The 18,892-nt window shown below is 43.5% G+C and overlaps 1 protein-coding gene across 1 annotated transcript in view; it reads right to left on the minus strand.

Annotated features, from left to right (window-relative positions):
* Nucleotides 1-355: 355 nt before the first annotated feature.
* The window catches only part of sik2b (salt-inducible kinase 2b), a 33,734-nt gene continuing 15,197 nt past the window's right edge, over nt 356-18,892 (minus strand). Inside the window, exons 5-15 of the mRNA XM_068745140.1 lie at nt 15,713-15,837; nt 15,021-15,144; nt 11,739-11,965; nt 11,108-11,260; nt 10,025-10,189; nt 7,932-8,163; nt 7,571-7,843; nt 6,240-6,397; nt 5,395-5,508; nt 5,054-5,142; nt 356-3,933 (exon numbers count right to left, since the gene is read on the minus strand). Of these exons, the coding sequence (XP_068601241.1) occupies nt 3,327-3,933; nt 5,054-5,142; nt 5,395-5,508; nt 6,240-6,397; nt 7,571-7,843; nt 7,932-8,163; nt 10,025-10,189; nt 11,108-11,260; nt 11,739-11,965; nt 15,021-15,144; nt 15,713-15,837 (2,267 nt within the window). The 3' untranslated portion in view covers nt 356-3,326. The remainder of the gene's footprint in view (nt 3,934-5,053; nt 5,143-5,394; nt 5,509-6,239; nt 6,398-7,570; nt 7,844-7,931; nt 8,164-10,024; nt 10,190-11,107; nt 11,261-11,738; nt 11,966-15,020; nt 15,145-15,712; nt 15,838-18,892) is intronic.

Consider the following 18,892-nt stretch of genomic DNA (forward strand, 5'->3'; position numbering starts at 1 on the left):
TAAAATAAAAAAACAAGGGACATCCTGGATTCGTTTTATGTATTAAAGAAGTATCGGATCGGAACTTAAATCAAATGAGTCGGACTCAGGGTAAAAATGAAGACCGTGATCGGGACATCCCGACTTGTGACACCCCATGAATAGATCCTGTCAACGCGCTGGGAGGCTTTATGTGCGAATGTTCACAGAGCTGCTGCCCGGAGGAGAGGAGACCAAACCTCCACATGCAACTCTGGGGGGAATAATTCTACACGAAAGTGGTAAAAAAAAAAAAAACCCAGTGTGTGTTAGCTCTGTAGCCGTGGTCCAACCATCAGGATGAGCTCTGACAAATGTGAATCAAACACACACAAAGTTTTTATGTTCAATAAACATTTGTTTAATCTCAACAGCAAGTTAGCTTATGTGTGGTCAACATCAATGAAACTGGATTTCTACTGCGAGATTTATCAGCAGGTGAAATGATGATACTTGGAAACACGTCCACTGGAATCTTCATGTCTTCAACTAGAGCTATTGCTGTAATACTTCTGAATGACACACACACACACACACACACACACATACACGTACACACCGATCGACCCCACAAGACAAAGGAAACGTGGAGGAGCTGATTAAGAAGCTCCAAAACTACACGCGGTCGGTCGAACGAGGGAACTTCTGAGGGACTTTGGTTTTGTACCTTTGTAAGTTCTGATTCTTTCAATAAAAACAAAACAAACAAAAAAACGTTGGAAAGAAAAGGGGTGAATAAAAGATGAAAGGGTCCCACCAGAAACAACGGCTATTCAAAAACTTGAGATTGGAAACATAGTAAAAGGCACACTGAACACTTCCTACGCTCGACACAATATTCAGACAGACTACATTTATTTATCCAGGTGAGTTCTCTCTCTTTCAGTAACGACCTGGACCCAAGTTGCATGGTGGGAGGAAGCCGGAGAACCCAGAGACAACGCAAACACCTCACAGAAAGGCCAGAAGTCGGGTTTGAACCCACAACCTTCTTGCTGTGAGGCACCGGTGCTAACCACTGCACCACCGCGCTGCCCAACTTCACTGGGACGAGGAGGACGAAGGTGATCCCCACAGATTTCTGTTTCCTGGCAGAGCAACACAAATCTTTGCTTTTTCTCTGCAACATAACATTCGCCTCCTCCTCTCCGCTGCATCTCTCCCTTCCTCCTGGTCCAGGTGCTCGAGCGTTTAACGGCCACAGACCACGCAGGAGGCTCGTCGCAGACTCAATAACCGCTTACATCAAAACTCCACCCTTTCCTAGTTTTTCATGGATATAAATTGACAATTTAAAGTTCCCTAAATTATTTTACTCATTTAAGAGATTCCTCGTTGTGACCCAACACCCTCAAACGGGGCGTGAGGCTATTCCTGTCAACAAAATGTAAAAAAAAATATTATTAAAGAGTAAAGAACTGAAGAAACGGAAGAGGCAAAGATGGGAACTTTGCTGCAAGTGTTAAAATCTTTTACAAATGGCCATTTGTAACAGTCATCACAGACTACGGCTCTAAAATCTACACACTGGTCACAGTCCAATAATCTCACTGTTTGCTGTTCCATCCCAGTGAAAACATTTCTAAAACATTATCGGCTGACAGAGAAGTGGAATCTGCACAGAAGGGCGTCGAGCCTCGAGTCGACGATCCAGTGTCACATGACCCGACATTCTGCTGGTCTTCATGGGACAGCGGCCCCAACATGAAAGGAGACAACCATTCATGAAATGTCTTACAGGGAATCATTGCGGGGGGGGGGGTGGGGGGGCTTGACTGGAGCACCGGGGGAAACGCACAGCTTGTGTTATTCTGAATGGAGACATCAATACAGTGTCAGAAACATTGAAATATGAAATGTACAAACAGTCTCTCTCGCGCGCTCTCTCTCTCTCTCTCTCTCTCACACACACACACACACACACACACACACACACACACACACACACACACACACACACACACACCCTGCGCTTCCAGGGCGAGTGACAGAAATGATCTCCTGGTTGCATCATTAGTAAGTGATGTCACCGCTTTACGAGCTCAGAGCTCCCCGCGAACCAATCAGACTTGGATATACAGGTGAGGTGTCCAATCGTAATCCCTCAACATCAAGGATTAATATTGCTTCAGTATTGCCACAACAATAGAATAATAGACAGCCTAACACTGCTACCGTTTACCTAAACATGCTAATTACAATCAGCCCTCATTTATCAGGCAACAACACCCACAATTCGACGGATGCGTGACCATTTCATTTGAAATAAACTGGCAGTCATCCTCATTATTACTTCTTTGTTGAGTAAAGTGAAATAAATCTGATGGAAAGGTGGAATATCAGGTCAGTAGTGTAAGAGACACAAATTAGGATCAGTAGTAATAAATCACCAAAAACAAAGAAAGCTTAACAAAAGAACAGAAATGTATGTCAAATAAGTGTTTATTATCTACACTAGTGAGCCAAGAAAGAGTTTAGTGCTGCTTAAAGCACCAACGGTGTTTTACCAACCTGGTGGGACTCCATGAGCAAGTTCAGAGAATTTGTTCAAGTAAAGGACAAAAGTTACCCGTTTCTTTATATTTATAAATTTATATTTATAGGAATACCGTAAATAAAATGTCACTTATTCCTCTTCTATCTACGCAGTCATGGAAATGACCATCATTATTGCTCTCAACATTCAATCCGTTCGATAAAGTGGACGATATCGTCTTTAATGCTTGAATTGGTGGTGATAAATGAGGGCCGTTTGCTCTTGTTCAGTTGTTTATCTACTTGAAGAAAAAAAATACACAAAAGTGTTTTTAACCAGTCTATTTTCTGTCGATGTCGTCCTACTTTAAATACAAATCAATGTGAGCCATTGTCCTTTTCGGTTGCTTGTCATTCAGTCCGAAATGACTTCACTTCCAGAAAAACTTCAAGGTGCCGTGCTGCAGCCTCCGGGATGTGCAGCAACCCCCGACCCGAGCTGCACGCTGCAGCCATCGCAAGGCGGAACAATGTCTGTGACAACGGGGGCCTCGCCAAAACCATCCGGCATCGGGGGCGACGATGTGCGACGTGTTCCTGCTGCACAGAGCTGACGAGAACGAGAACGAGAACAGAGGAAGAGACAGAAAGGGAGGAAGGCTACAAGAGGGGCTTCTCTAGAAATGTTTGCCACAACTAAGAAATGAAGTTTGTATTGGTTATACAGAAAGGAGCACTTCTCCTCCCCCTGTTGCTACACTCGGGGGGGCACTCAGATCTCGTTCTCATGGGTTCTCCTTCCTTACGCGTTCTGCTCCCCCAGACCGCTGGCTTTAGTTGACCAGCACGAAGCCGTGCTGCGAATCCACAGTCTCCATCATCTCGCTGTCCAGGAGCGAGCTCTGCAGCTCAGGCAGGCCCAGAGCTCTGCCATCAGCTTCTCCGGGAGCAGGCGGGGGCATCAAGGTGGGGTCCGGTGGGAACTTGTACTGCTCTTGGAGGAAAGCCTCGGCGGAATGGCCCAGGACCTTCTGCTCACAGGCTGCATAGCTGAAAGCCAGGCTGCTGGCAGAGGCTTCAGGAGGGTGGGGACTGTGGAGATGGTGGAGGCGAGGTCCAGGGGGCAGTTGATGGGGGTAGTGGTGGTGGTGGCTCATGTAGGGATCATAAAGCAGTCCCTCGCTCGGTTCCATCAAAGGACTAAAGCTATGGGGGTGGCTGAAGGGAGGCGAGGCTTGAGAACTGCCCTGCTGCTGAGGTTGGGGCGGGTGTTGGTGTGCGGATGTCATGGGCGGGGCCTGAAGGGAACTTTGGGGTGCCGCCTGCTCGAGAGCAGGACCGCGTGTTGGGTAGGAGCCTTCAGCTATCTGCATCTGGTTGAAGTAGGCCTGCAGGCCCATGCCCTGCGACTGCTGCAGGTACATCCTCTTCTGGTGCAGCCTGTGGAGACAGCAGCAACGTCAGCATTAACTTCACCTGCTGCTTTTAGGTTCGACACCCTGGTGGCAGTTAGATGTTACTCATATTTGATCCTGACATTTTAGTCTTCTGTAAAACTTGACCTAAAACTCAAACCTGGTTTACCAGCATCGCCCTGCTCACGTCACAGTCCTGTTTTACTCTCCATTAACACAGCACTAAGACTCCTGAGTAAGATCTCCACCCGCTCAACAGAAACATGACCAGCACAGCCAGCAGTCACCGAAAACGACCACGAACAGGAACATTTCCTGTTCAGCATGAAACAGCGAACACGAGTTTCAGTCGGCCCAAACATCTCTTGCATTTCCTCTTTACCAGATAAAACTGAGTCTGTGAGTCGCACACAGAACCAGGTACTAGACGGATCCATCTGATTTCCAGGCCTCAACCAGATTCCTCATGGCTCACCATCTTTGGTTCTTACACTCTCTCACTCTCCACCTCCTTAGACAAAAATAGAAGTTTTGGTAACAGTTTTGTTTTTGTAAGAACAATTTATTCAAAATATTTTTTCCGTCAACGATACAGCAGGTTGATTGAAAGTGTTTGATGACGTTAGTATTATTTCGTCATTGTAAAAAGTTTCTTTTTGTTCGAGCATTTGTAAAGGAATTTAACTCTAAGAAAGACTTCACTGAATAAATAATATAAAATTGGCAATGGAAGGCAAATTAATATGAAAATGGAACTAAGAAATCAGAATGTTGAATTCAAACATGGACTTTCACACATTCCAGTGTGATGGGGAAACATTAGCCAGGTATGTGTGATGTGTTCAACCAATCGGAGGTCAGTAAAGAGCACTGAGGTCACCCAGGCAGGATCATCAGAGGCAGAAAAAATTAACCTGTTACAGACCAGGTTAAGAAAAAAAACAAGAAGGAGGTAGCAGCTAAAATGAACACAATGACAGAATGAATGAATGACAGGAAATGTAATTGTGTTCAATGGTTTACTCTCAAGTGGTAAAATGTCACCTAAGCTGAATGTAAATCAGAAAATGTCCCTAAAAATATGTAATAAAATATTTAAATAAATAAAATAATTAAAATGTGTGGACAAACATTAACTTATTTACCTGTGTTCCTGCAGCTGCTGCTCTAAACTTCGAGGAGTCTCCTTACAGAACAGTTGGCAGCTAGCTGGACTGTTAGCCAAGACGTTAGCCTTTTGGGCAGAGGAAAGATTAAAACTAAGGACTGATGCTCAGTATCATGGCAACACACTAAAACCCGTTTCATCGTCGTTGCGTGATTGGCAGAGCTAATAATCCTTCGATCCCTAAATAGTATCGCTGAATGCTAACTTGAGGGAGGAGGACGAGCTTGCATCTTCATCTCTACCAACAGCAAACGTGTTTAAATCAGCTGATCATTAAATGTAGTCATGATGAGGACTGCAGTTGGTGCTAGACTGTACCTGTAGTCTATGAGTGAGGTACTGTGTCTCCAAACTCTGCCTGCGGGACAGCAGAGGTGGATGCGGCCCACCTTGGTATAAAGCTAGGCCCTCCTGCTGCTTGGATGCCTCACCCTTCGATCAACAACAAAAATGATTAAAACAACGGATGCTTATGGTCGTGTGTTTAATGCATGCATGAATGTGGACACATGTGTCACAGGTCCCCTTCCCTGCCGGTTAATGGGTGCTCTGCCAGAGTCTGGGTGTTTCTAATTGGATTACCCGGGCTGTCTCCTGCCCAAATGCCTGCGCTGGTGACTGACCAGCCAGATGCCTCTTTCTAAATGGAATGTACCACTGGGATTACACAGTAGCTAAATGGAATGAAAGCAAATTAAAAGGATGATGGGCTACAGCATCATAACTGACTTAGAGCCGCATTATTGCATTACAAGAGATGGACAAAAGGAAAGCGACCAGATCTTGTCTGCTTCTACATTCGATTTTTTTTTTTCTGCGGCACATCACCTCAAACGGGTTTTCCTTGCTGCGTGTTTATGCGAGCGTATTTTGTTTTCTATGTGTTCCATCTTCTTGTGTGATTGTAAGGGCTACTGAGTGCCAGTCACTACAACAGTCTGACCAAAACAACAATGGATGAATTCACTTTGGCCCGAGCTCCAGGCCCCAGGGGGGATGGGACACAGTAAACAAGCCACAGAGGGCTACCTCTCCTGGGGATACACAACAAATTGGGCATGTGGGTCGATGACACTAGTGCGACCGAGGCTCAGAACAGGTTTTGGGAGTTCTTAAGTAAAGTATATGTGCATGATTTAGTGTGGTCATGTGGTAGGACTGACCTCCAGGAGGTTGTGCAAGTGGTGCTGTGGTCCCACAGGGCTCATGGAAGTCCCTTCTCCTGATCCCATCTGCTCAACAAGCATCTGGACCTTGTTAAGCTCCAGGATGCCTTTGGTCCTCGCCAAGTTTTGGAGATGCTGCCGAAATGCAACCATACCTGAGCGCACAAACAGATTCAATGATACAAAGTCACGAGTGATCCTCAGCAACCGCTGAACAAAAACAATCACTTTGCGATTCCTGTAGAATAGCAGGGTTAATCATCACTGACATTATCAAACTGGTTGATAATGTCTCTCTGCCAGTACAATCACTGGGATACAAATCACATTTCACTTCCCGACGCTTTAAAAAAAAAGACAATTTTTAATGAAATCGTTGACATTAAACGTAATTTTTAGCTCAAAATATATGCAACAATTAAATCTCATTATTTTTTGTAATGGATGCCCATCTACCCCCGTCTTAGAAGAAAATGGTTTGACCCCTCTCTGCCGCACAAGTTAGCCGCTAACAGTGCAAGAGTTTAGATTCTCTTCCATATACGTGTTCGTACAACAGCGAGTGACTCCCATCCACTGGTGATGAGCTGTGGCTGTGATTGACAGGACTTACCATGATGGTGGGAGTTATTTAAAAAAAAAAAAAGCGTCAGTCTGATGCAAAAGAATACACAGCATCAACACTCTCTAAAGAGGATTATGGAAAATTTCTATATAAATAACTGAAAATACCAAATGGCTGTCCGTGACGGGCTAGGCAAGTAGCAAAGCAGCACACATTTTAAAATAAGAGTGTTATCTTTAATAAATCACAGTTGGATGTATTGCTTGAAAATAGAATAATGTAGTTGCAAAGAAGAAAAAAGGTTCTTGAATACTCATTTGTATATTTTGACTTTTTTCTGTTTAACTTGAAGTACAGATGAATCCTTTTGTAGACCCCCCCCCCCCCCAAAAAAAGAGAAACAAAACAAAGAATCAGAAGTATACACAAGAAGGAGAATGAATGAAAAACAGGAGGATGGAGGATGAAAATGAGCGAGATGTGGGTTGAAAACCTTAAAATATTTGTCTGTTATTTGTGATGTGAATCACTGCTGTTGAAGTTGTCACGGGGAGTAGAGAGGATGAGCAAAGGGAAGAGAGAGGAAAAGAGAGAGAGAGAAAAAAAAGGTGTGAAAAGGAGGGGGTACAAATGACAGATTTGGAGTTAGTCACTTTTATCCACCCGGCAGTACATTTTTCATGCATTTATATTTGTAAGGTGTTCATTTGTGTGAATGGGGAAGCTTTGAAGAGGATGCCCTGGTATCAGATCCGGTTCTAACCTTGGGTGAGGGAGGTGTCAGAGGCACGTCGTCCTTCTCTGAAGCTGATGGGGGAGCGGTTGTGTGCCTCCCTCTGCTGGGATGACAGGGCAGCCATCGCGGGGTTGGTGGGCCGAGCGCTCATGAAAGGTGAAGGGTTGGTTGGTACCACTTCACTGAGCGAGGGCGGATCCTCTAGCAGGCCGAGGTCACTGTGTATTGAGCCCATGTCGTAGCCGATGTCTGAGTCTACGCTGCCCATGGAGGGGTTGTGTCCCAGAGCGAACAATTTACCTGTGGGGGAAAATGTTTTACATTTCAAGATGATGATGGGATGCAGCTGACAGAATACAGGAGTATTTTTAATCAGGCGATGTCATACCTTGGTTCGAAGGTCCAGGCTGGTTGGTCACCTCAGAAAGGGTGTGTCGTCGTTGGCCAAACCGAGCCGTCTGATAGGCGGAGAGCAGGTAGGGTGGATCGTCCTCCGTGTCGGGCTCCTCGGTCTCGATGCCCTCGTCAATCGATGTCTCCATCATGTTGCTTGGCGATGAGGTGGAGGACTTGCGGAGCACAGTGGGGGGAGGCAGAGGATCCAGCAGGCAGCCATTCACCTAAGTGGTGGCGGTGGGGAGGGGGGGGTTGTTAATGGTAAAGAAAGAAGGAACAATAAACATCCAACATCCAAAATTGACAGTGGTCAGGGTGGAACAATGGAGAGGTCAGGACACATTGTTAATGTCCATTTCCTCTGGATCACTTTGATGCGAGAACCGGCCGCCGCACTGACAACTGGTTACTTTCCTCGCTCCGAATTCCCTCCACATTTGTTTTCATACATTGTGTGTTTGTTACAGCATGAAGTCAGGCATGTGTGTGTTGGCCCAGATGCAGAGGGTGGGGATTAAGGAATGCAGGCCCAGGAAGTGAGCTTTGACTGAAAGTGCTGCGTGACCAAAACACACACACACACACACACGTCATTTGGATGAGTGATTGCAGTGGCGACAAAGCCTGATTTTGGCTTAGAGAAATAAACTTTGCCCAATTCCCCATTTGTTTTTGTAGGGTAGGAATGCTTCCAGTCAAATGACACACACACATCCACAGCAAAAAAAAAAAAGAAAGAACGAAAACAGATGACGGAAAGCAGCGCAGGCCAGAAGGGGAGAATAACATTAAAAGATACAGAAGACAGCGAGAAGAAACTGAACGCAAAAGAAGACGCTGCGAGAGATGAACTGCTGGATGACGGGTGGGGAGGTCACAGCGGCCAAACTGCTGGAGCAGCGCAGCAGCTTCCTGTCCATGTGTGTTCACTCAGCTTTGCATTCGGTCACCATCATCATCACAGGACTGCTTACATAACCAGGCTCCATTCACGCAGACTGCAGAAACTGTCTCTCTGTGGTTAGAGACACAGACACACACACACCGTGCAGATGCATACACACACACATAACACAATACACACTTTTTATTGGAGCCAGGAGAGGAGCAGGATGGAAAACAAATCTTGAAGAAAGCACAATGTGACTGGATTCTTACAAATGTGCGAGGTTGTCGTTTCAGACTAGGGGTGTCTGTCTTCTCCAACAGTTGGTCAGCTCAACAACATGTTGGCAGGAAAGGTTGTTGGTTGGCACAGATGAACAAGGAAACAGGGAGAGCAAAGAGTGTGTGTGTGTGTGTGTGTGTGTGTCTCGGAGACGTGTAGGACAAGCAGCTGTCCTGTCTGTGACGTGAGTGGAGGCTGAGTTCTTCTTACATATTCAACAAGAGACAATCAGAGATTGCAGACGCTCGCCTCCAATAGACTATTGGATCTCGTGAGACAGTAAACAGGGCTTCCGGATCAGAGGGGCCAAACCTGCTCTAGCTTGCTGCTCCGGAACGTACTACAAGACACCTTCTGGAGTCTTTTTCCCATCATGCCATTCGTGTCCCTCCCTCTTAAAGTGACACTCCCATGTTACAGCACAGGCACAATTCCAGATGTAAAAATAATTCTAGAATCTGGATCCAGATCCGGATCAACGCCATTCTCGGGGAGGACCGAGCCACGGACAGAACCTTGCTTGTGTAAAAATGTCAAGTCGATTGGGTTACTAGTGTTTGAGTTATGCGCGTGGACAGACAGACAAACAAACAAAACAGACCCAATTGCAATACCCTCGCCTCCCCTTAGGCGAGGGTAACAAGTCAGCTGCAAACTGGCAGGTTGAGGGGAGGACACACACACACACACACACACACACACACACGCACACACACACACACAACTGACTTAAAGTCAGGGGGAACGCTTATCAAAGCCAATCATTGTCAAGCTTATTGGCTTAATTTCTCAGAACATACTTGTGGAAACTGATTATGACGGTCACAGCTGTAACCTCCATAAGCAAAAAAAATGTGAACAACATTACAAGGAAAGCTCCAGCCTGATTATCTACTCCGTTTTAGAAATGGACATACTTTGGGCGTATTGACGTCCTCCACCATGAAATTATGCTCCAGGGAACATGCAGCTTGGGGGAAGTTGAAAGCTGATGAGTCTTGGGGCAGAGCAGGAGAGCACAACAATCGAACACCTTGTTGGTGCAAACCCGCCTGGGCCGAACCACCGGTCGACTGGAGAGACTGGAGAAACAGAAAGAGTTTCAATGTCCCAACTGGGCAATTCTTATCACAGCCGGTAATAATAATAAAGACCTCTAAAAACACCATAAATGTACAACTGCAGCACTGAAAATTTACACCTGATGTCTTTAACTCCAGGGGCCACCAACCTCTGGCCGGAAGGCAAGCATTTATATTCTGGATTTAGGGGGTGGGATGTGTCCGCTATAATGGTATATTGATTTCTTGAGCACCTGCTCATCATATATATCAGCCAGACATCTAAATTGTACCCCCACAATCTTGTTGCCCCCCCTCACAACACTGTTAAGGGCATTCTTCTGCCCACCACCAAGGTTACCGTAACAACAGATGCCTGCAAAGAAAATAACAGACTCTATAAAAGCCCCGTAAAACAAACAAAACTATCAGTGACTTATCCTCCTGAAATTTGGCTAGCTCCCTTAAACAGAAAAGGCTCTGCTGGCCTATTTTAACACAACATTTCAATATTTTTATGGAATTTCAGTCGATTGTAAATAATGGAACCAAGATATTTATAAGTGGTTACCAATTCCACTGCCTGACCATTTACGACAGAAAGATAAAAAGTATCCTCCAGTTCATAGTTAATACTAAACAACCCCTTTGATGAGAATGCAATTACAACTGAGCTGTGGCGAATTTGACTTACACAACGTACATTATTGCTAAGAAGAGGCGGTGGGTAAATAAAAGAAAATAATAATGTAGTTGATGGAGACACAATAAGATCAATGCTGAGCAGAAAGTCCAGGAAGAAGATGGGAGCTGGCTGGATAAATACATGAATGGCTGTCTAGCGGTTTGGTCACAGGTGCAGGTATGAATAACCGAGCTTTGATCAGGACACGGTGGACACCCTCTCCGTACTCGTCATTCACAAGCTCCTTTGTCTACCTTGACAACGGTCTGTTCGGCGATGGTGCTGGGTCGCCGCTGGCGGGCGTCAAGCCGTTGTTCGACGGGGAAGCTGCAGCGATGGGCCTTCAGTCGCTCCACAAGCAGGTAGTAGATAGCAGCAAAGTGGTTATAGCTTTTGTTTTGCAGAGACTGGAGGGTAGGTTGACAAATGTGCATTTTAGTTTAAAGTTATATATGACACTGATATAATTCTGAGTGAATATTGTAAAAAAATAAAATAGTCAATACAGTGGAACCTCGGTTGTCGAACATAATTCGTTCTGTAATACAGTTCGAAAACTGAAACTGAAAAATGTCCCATAAGAAATAATGGAAACTAAAACTAGATTAATCCGTCCTGGGTTTTTTCCCCCCTTCTCTTTCTCTTCAGCTCAGTTTTCTATTAAAAGTCGAAATCGTTGATTATCATCGACTTTGCCCCATTGTCTTAAACAAGGAAGGAAGGGTTCATCATAACAATCATCCCATCAATTATAATATCCCGTATGTACATTGAGTACTAACCACTGTGTCGCGGCACAGTCTGGCGCTCGGCTCTTAAAATAGCAACCGTTTATACTCCCGTTGGACGACATAAGCCGATTCCTCCCTGCACTTCAGTGCTCACCTCTATAGTCTTGTGCTGGTCAATGCCAAGGCTGTGCATGAGGCGAAGGACCTGCTCGCTGTACTCTCCCACGCCTGCCTCGCCCTCAGCAGATAGCGGGTGTTGGTGTAGAACGGGCCTCTGTACGGGAACGTACGGAGCCATCCATTTGTGCTCTTTGATCTGGGCTACAGACAGGCGCTTTGATGGGTCGAGGACCAACATCCTGCGAATCAGGTGCTCACAGTCTGCAAGGTGTTTGAAACAACAATGTGAGTGGGTTGGGTCACCGTATTTAAAATAAGAAAAATAAATAAAGCCGTTTGCTTCGTGTCAACAAAGCTGAGCACTTCATGTAGGGGCTTTGATGAAGCAAACTCAGTCACAGCATTTCAAGCCACCAACAAATTGGTGAATTGTGGCAGAAATAACTACTGGAGGCTGAAAGCCTGCTCAATCCTTTTCTTAGTATGCTATGACATCAATTCTGCAGAGTGTCGATGCTCCTTTCCACTTCCCTCCCCTCTTAATGAGAGCTCCTCACCTCGGGTTAGCGGCTAGAGGAGTTTGACGTCAGACACAGCTGGGTTCTAAACAGGATTACAGTCCCCCTGGCTGCACTGCTTAAGTCTGTCTGCTCCCCTCCTGCCCCCCCAGCTGCATTCCTACCCCCACCACACAGCATCATTACCCACATATCGTTCTGCTGCAGCTGGAGCAAAACAGGTGGCAAACAACGGTGGTACATTTAATTTAATCTGGTAGTTAAACACAAATAATTCATTAATCATTAATCATTTCGTGTCTGTGTGCAAGGAGAGAGTATTTTTATTTTGTTCGGTTTATGCATGTCAGCATTGCTGTTGTTTTTGTTGTTTTGATTGAGGACCCTCTTGAAAACGAGATTGTTTCATCTCAAGGGGTTTTATCCTTTCAAATAAATACATTCAAATTTATAAGACATGCAAAGCACTTAGATATGATAATACATGCTAGCCATTTTAGCAAAATTAACATGTTATGCTTTATCTTCTTGACACATTAGCAGCAGCTTCCTGCAGGTCTCCGTAACCACCCACTAGTCTGCAGAATTTCTGAAGTCCAAAAGCAAGACAGCTCACATGAATTCCTCGCTGATCTGCTTCAAATCCAGTAAACTACATTTTCTTTTGCTTGACTTACAGGTAGAGCCGGTATTTCAAATCAATATTAAATTTCAATTCAAACTTTTACCTCAACACAATCAATGAGTAATTAGTTAATGTTGTAGATGTTAGCTGGATAAAAGCTTTTCTGGTTGTCAGCCATACTGCTTTGCATACACCTTTGATTTGACTAGACAGGATGGAGTCACGTGACTCTTTTTTTAGAGACAGTTCATGAGAGCACAATTTGTGGAAAGCATTAATTGAAAAAAACGGATACGAGTGAAAATTATTTGACTTTTCATTTGGTGTCGATAGATTTCCATTGAATTACCACCATTGGACTCGGAAGGACTCATGTTTATAGCAACAGCTAAAGCTAAGCATGTTTTTTCACATTTCTATCCACCCGGGACACTCTGCCTATGGTAAAAGGCAGACACTGCACAACTGTCTGGCTTCTTTATCTGACTGATTCACCCAAGGCTCTTCGTCAGTGCATGACACCACCGTGACTTCACCACTGAATCATGGCAGGCAACGCTTGCAATGTCCCGAAGGAGCAGAGTTGCACCATCCTTGAAGAATTACACTGTAGTCAAGTTGAATTTAGGGTTTTCGTACTAAGGTTTCCCTGATTTTATAAGTTATTTAAACATAACATCTAAAATGTTAACCAACAAATGTGAACATAAAGGTAAGCCATGCTGTCACCAAAGACATGCTGACATTTATGAACGAATTAGAAAATAAGCTGACACAAATTCTAGCTTTTTTTCGGTAAGGTAAGTGCAAACAGCAGCACAAGGCTGAGGATTTTCTGCAAGCCATTTTTAATCAGGCTAAAACATTTGAACAGAAAGTTATTTTGCAAATCAATAATTTTGACATTTTTAAAGCCTAAATGTGTTGCTTTGACAAAGACAGAATAGGTGATTTCAGATTGGTCCTGGTGATTCTATAAAGTCCCATATAATTACCTTCAATTAGCTAAGACCTGGAGTATGAGCCAAAAGATTTTTCAAGGACTACAATCGTTCATATTTCTTCTGACGTGAATACAATAAAAGCAACCCACAAGAAAGCTTCTTCAAACTAAGATGAATGAAAAGCCTCCTGCATTCCAGATGATTGATGGATTAATCAAGAGAATGCTAGGAGATGCTGAGATGACATGCCAACATCTGCTGCAGTTATTAACTCAGTAAGATGGGAGTAGACCATGACATTACAGTGCTGAGGTGCTGTAGTATGAGTTCACTGTGCTGTGCTAGGCTGTGCCGTGTACCACGGGCTCTGCTGGTGGGAAAAACAAGAGATACGATGGGGATGAAGAAATCAGCACATTCTGTTCCCCATGTTCAGGGAACAGGGGGTGCACAGGGGCAGAGTGGAGGGCTTCAGTGACTGGCCTCAGAGCTGACTGACTATTACCCGTATGCCTTAACTGTTTCAAGGACATGAAAAGATAGAAATCGGATGGACTGTCTTACAACATCCCCCGGGAGATGTGTCACAGTGAGCGCGAGTCAGGCAGACAGACAGATGCAAGCAATATCTTCAGAGAGAGCCTCTACTGGAAGGTGTTACTGGCTCTTCCTCAGGTTACATAAACAGCACCAGCTCTGGACATGCTTTATTCTACTGCCAGTAGAGTTAGCCAGCCTGAATCACCCTGCATGAAAACATGCAAGCTGACGCATGAGACGTTTTTTCCTTGCCTCCGTCGCCAAAGTGCTTGCTCTTGTGGGTCTGTCTTTCCCTGCTACTCCTGTGAAGTACCTTGAGATAACTTTCTGATGTGATCTGGCTCTGTATAAATAAAATTGAATTGAATTGAATGTGCACACTTCACGGAGGACAATGAACGTTTCGGCTACACTATCCCCCTCAAATGAGTGTTAAGGAATGACCCCACTGTTTGTTGCAGCCACACAAGCGTCTGCTGGTAAAACCCTGTGTTTATGTCGACTTTCACAGAAAAGCGCGACGTGTTGTCCCATAATGCAAGTTTCACTCCAGTTTGTGCGAAAGCAACGGTGGGGTGAACTGAATGCCTTTACATTTACAGGAATTACTGTACTCAAGTACAAAGGAGCAAGAGTTGGCATTCTACTCGCTAATTCTGTGTTAATTACGTCAGATGGGCTCGTCTTACCTTCAGTCATGAAGTAGGGGATGCGAAACCTTCCTTCGAGCACTCTCTGCCGAAGCACAGGCAGGCTGGGCCCATCAAAGGGCAATGCACCGCACACTAGAACATACAGCACCACCCCCATACTCTGAATGTGAAGAGAGAGAAAAGAAGATCACGGAAGTAGGTAATCAGCCGTGTTTGGATATACATACTGTACATAAGGTTGAAATTTCTTGAATTCAACAACACAGTGATTGCACTAAGGCTAATGAATGATATATCCAAGCTATAAACCATGGCTTAGCAGAGCAGCACCACATGACAGGAACAAATGCTGCTGATTAAGCAGTCTAGTGTGTCAGATTTCCAGGGGCAGAAATGGAATACAGACAATGTTTTCATCAGTGTACAAATCATAAAAATAATGTGTGTAAAATACATTTTCATATCTACAGACAGAGCAGATCATCTCCATGTGTACCATACTGTTTCAACAAGCCCAAAAATTGTTTCTAGATTAGACGCTTCACAGTATTTGCTTTTAAACAGCCACTATAGAAGTGGGTGAGATGACTGGTGTTCAGTTGGCTGCATGCGCTTCACTGCTAGATGGCACAATATCCTGCACACTTTGACCTTTAATTAACACAATTTTGTAAGATTTAAAATAGTGTTCCACAACTGAGTGCCTCGGCTTGTGCCGCTGATCTTACCCAGATGTCTAGCTGTGGGCCCTCATACTGTTGGCCCTCAAAGACTTCGGGAGCAGCATAAGGTGGGCTGCCGCACCACGTGGCCAAAGGTTCCCCAGGCTGGAAGAAGTTTCCAAATCCAAAATCTGGAGGATTGAGGGAGGAAAGGTAAAGATGTGAAACAATTAAGCTTGTTAAATTCAATTCTGAAATCTGCTGCATGCATGGTGTGCATATAAATCATAACCTCCAACTCTGAAGTGTCCTTGTTTAATTAAAGTGGAGGAGGTTAGAGAGATGGTGAATGTCTGCAGTAGAGAGGACTGATGTGCTGAATTTGTACAAAAAAATAAAAATGTCCTGAACAAAGCTGGAGAATGGATTGACAGTGTTTCTCTGAGCCTCCATGGAGTTGGCAGGTTTTGTTTAATGCAATACGTGATCCACATATTTGTGTGTTGAGGAAACGGGCTTGTGTATGAGGTAAGCTACCCTGGAGACTGACATGAGGTCATCAATGCAACTCGCTGATTGGTTGTCTTTATAGACACACAAACTCTGATCTGACTCTGCAGAAGAACAAAACAGAAGCCCAACTCGCACACATATTACACACAAAACCCTGACAAACTCACCTACTTTTCATTTTAATCCAACTAGAAATTTCAGACAAATTTCACTGAACAAACATGCTCTATTGTGTGACTCTGACTCACTCCTTCAATTAACTAGAAAAACACTCAGAGCACAGACCTGCACCGAGCAGCTCATTCCCCTCCTAATTAGATCCACATGGTGATCTGGATCATCATCAAAAAGTTCTAAATTTCTCTTGGCATCTTCATTCACCAACCATGAAAAGTAAAAGTGAATCAGAGTTAATTTTTAACTAATCTTTGAATCCGTAAATGGGGTTTTCAATGTTAAAATGTTCTTTCTTAATGTCATTCTGAATCCGATCCGGAAGAAATTTGGTGGTAAGATAGAAGTCCCCGCCCTACATGACGGTGCCAAATTTTACAAACATCGGTGAACAATCAACTGAGAAATTGAGGAATACATCTTGAAGCTCCATTGAATGCAATTTCAACAAACATTTAAAAGTGATACAGAATCCAGGATATCTCCTGGATCATCCCCCAAATGTAATCAGACTTGATTGATACTAGTTACATTACATGAATAGATTAATTAAAAGAGCAATAAATATAAAAAAATATGTATGAGTTGCTTGTAGCAAATTATCTAAAAGGTTCATGAACATTTGTTGGGCCAATACAATGAAACTATGAATAACATTTGTTTAGTCAGATGATGAATGATGAAAAACAATGTTTGCTTATTCTTACTTGGGCATCTTGTGATGGTGTCATGGGACCCGAAACTAGGACCAGAAAATCAGGCTCCCTTAAGAATTTAATGGCAGAAAGTCTGCTCAGTATTCAGCTCCATGAAATAGGTCAGTTCCTTACAATAAACCAATTGCTCTGCTTTGACTGCATGACACATCTCACTTTGACAGCTGCAACAGAGAGTAATCTTGTATCCGTACATAAACAGGGTGTGTTTCATGCACAGTATTTAGAGTACCGTTAATCTCTTATTTGCATTGTAGGTGTGTGTCTGACAGAGATCGTGAGCTATCTTCATAGCACAAATATATTTTTCCAGGAGCAGGGTCATCTGCGTCCATAAACAACATGTTGTTAAAATGTATCTTATATACTGCTAAATAGCTTTCAGGTCTTTATTAGGCCTTTATACCTGTAGGTCTACAGTCTCCCACACTGTAACTTTGAGGAGCAATGCTGTGTAAATACTGAAGTAAAAAAAAAAAGGTACTTAATTGACATAAAAAAATACATAATTAAATGCAGATATGTGTTGCTTTATAAAATGTGAGAATCTCTATTGTAGAATGGAAACCACTCTGTTTGGTACACCTATCTAAAACCAACGTAATCTAATACTACAGAATTGCTGTATCGGTATGCTAACATGTATACAGTATTTTATATATTATATATACTTGATGTATAATAAATGTTCACTCCATCTTGGTTGCGAGGTGAGGTTAGGCTAAATAAGGACTGCACCTCCCTCTTTAACATAGCTCTCCATTACCGCCATCCCCCCCAAGTTGAATGTAGATTTAATTAATGTCTCACAAAATAACGTACAGATTGAGGAAGTTGTTTAACATGGCTCCGCTTATTGCATGAAGTCTGAATATGTGCAGCGCAAAGAGCAGACACTTTGTTCACTGTATATGCAATTGATTTTTGCATTATTTTATAATTAGTGTTTTATTCTATTTTCATTTTTCTGCTTATATTTATGATTCACAACAAACTGAATAAAAAGTATACAGGAAATACTAAAACTACCACTGCAAATGCTAATGCAAGCAGTGATGGTAACTTTATGACAGTCACAGGTCCAGGTTCTGCAGGGCAATGGACAGAAGGACCTGCAGACTGAGACACAACTAAGGACACACAGAAGGAGAAAGAGCACAACACTTTGGGGAAGAAAGCGGAATGAGTGACATATGTTTATAAAAGGTAAATAAACAGATGGAGAAGGAGCTCAGTGTGTCATAGGAGGTTATTTCTGTGCCTACTTCATACCCCAGACTTATACCCAGAAAAGTAACTTCGATTCTATCCTTGTACCAAAATAGAGACTTCAGTTTCAAAAGCTGTAGGTCACTGGCAACATACTTCCCTTCTTACTTTACATTGATGTCAATACATCCTTTTCATGGTGTCCATACACACCCACTCTCTGTTGCATCATTCCTTCACTGCACCCAATGATTTCCAGTGATATCGTTTCATTCCGTCCATATCCGTAAACTAAAATATTCACAAATGCATGCAAAATGATTGCAGAACATAGATGGAGGGCTCCCTTTGTTCACATGTTTCATGCTGAATATAAATGGACTTCAAGTCAAGTCGCTGAGTTTTGATATGTTAAGATACCTGCAAATATTGGCACATGCCATCAGATTAGTTCACATTTTTATTAAACAAAACCACAATGAAACAAACGGCAGTACAAAAATCTCCTTTCAGTTCATAAAGATACCCACCTCAAGAGAGAACTTGGTGCTATTTTAGGTAATAATAATAATCACCAAATATATTTCAATAACAAACACATTTATATCTCCTTTCAGTCATCGTTTCTCCTTCC

Source organism: Brachionichthys hirsutus, chromosome 11 (genome assembly GCF_040956055.1).
Source record: "Brachionichthys hirsutus isolate HB-005 chromosome 11, CSIRO-AGI_Bhir_v1, whole genome shotgun sequence".
Taxonomy (NCBI): domain Eukaryota; kingdom Metazoa; phylum Chordata; class Actinopteri; order Lophiiformes; family Brachionichthyidae; genus Brachionichthys; species Brachionichthys hirsutus.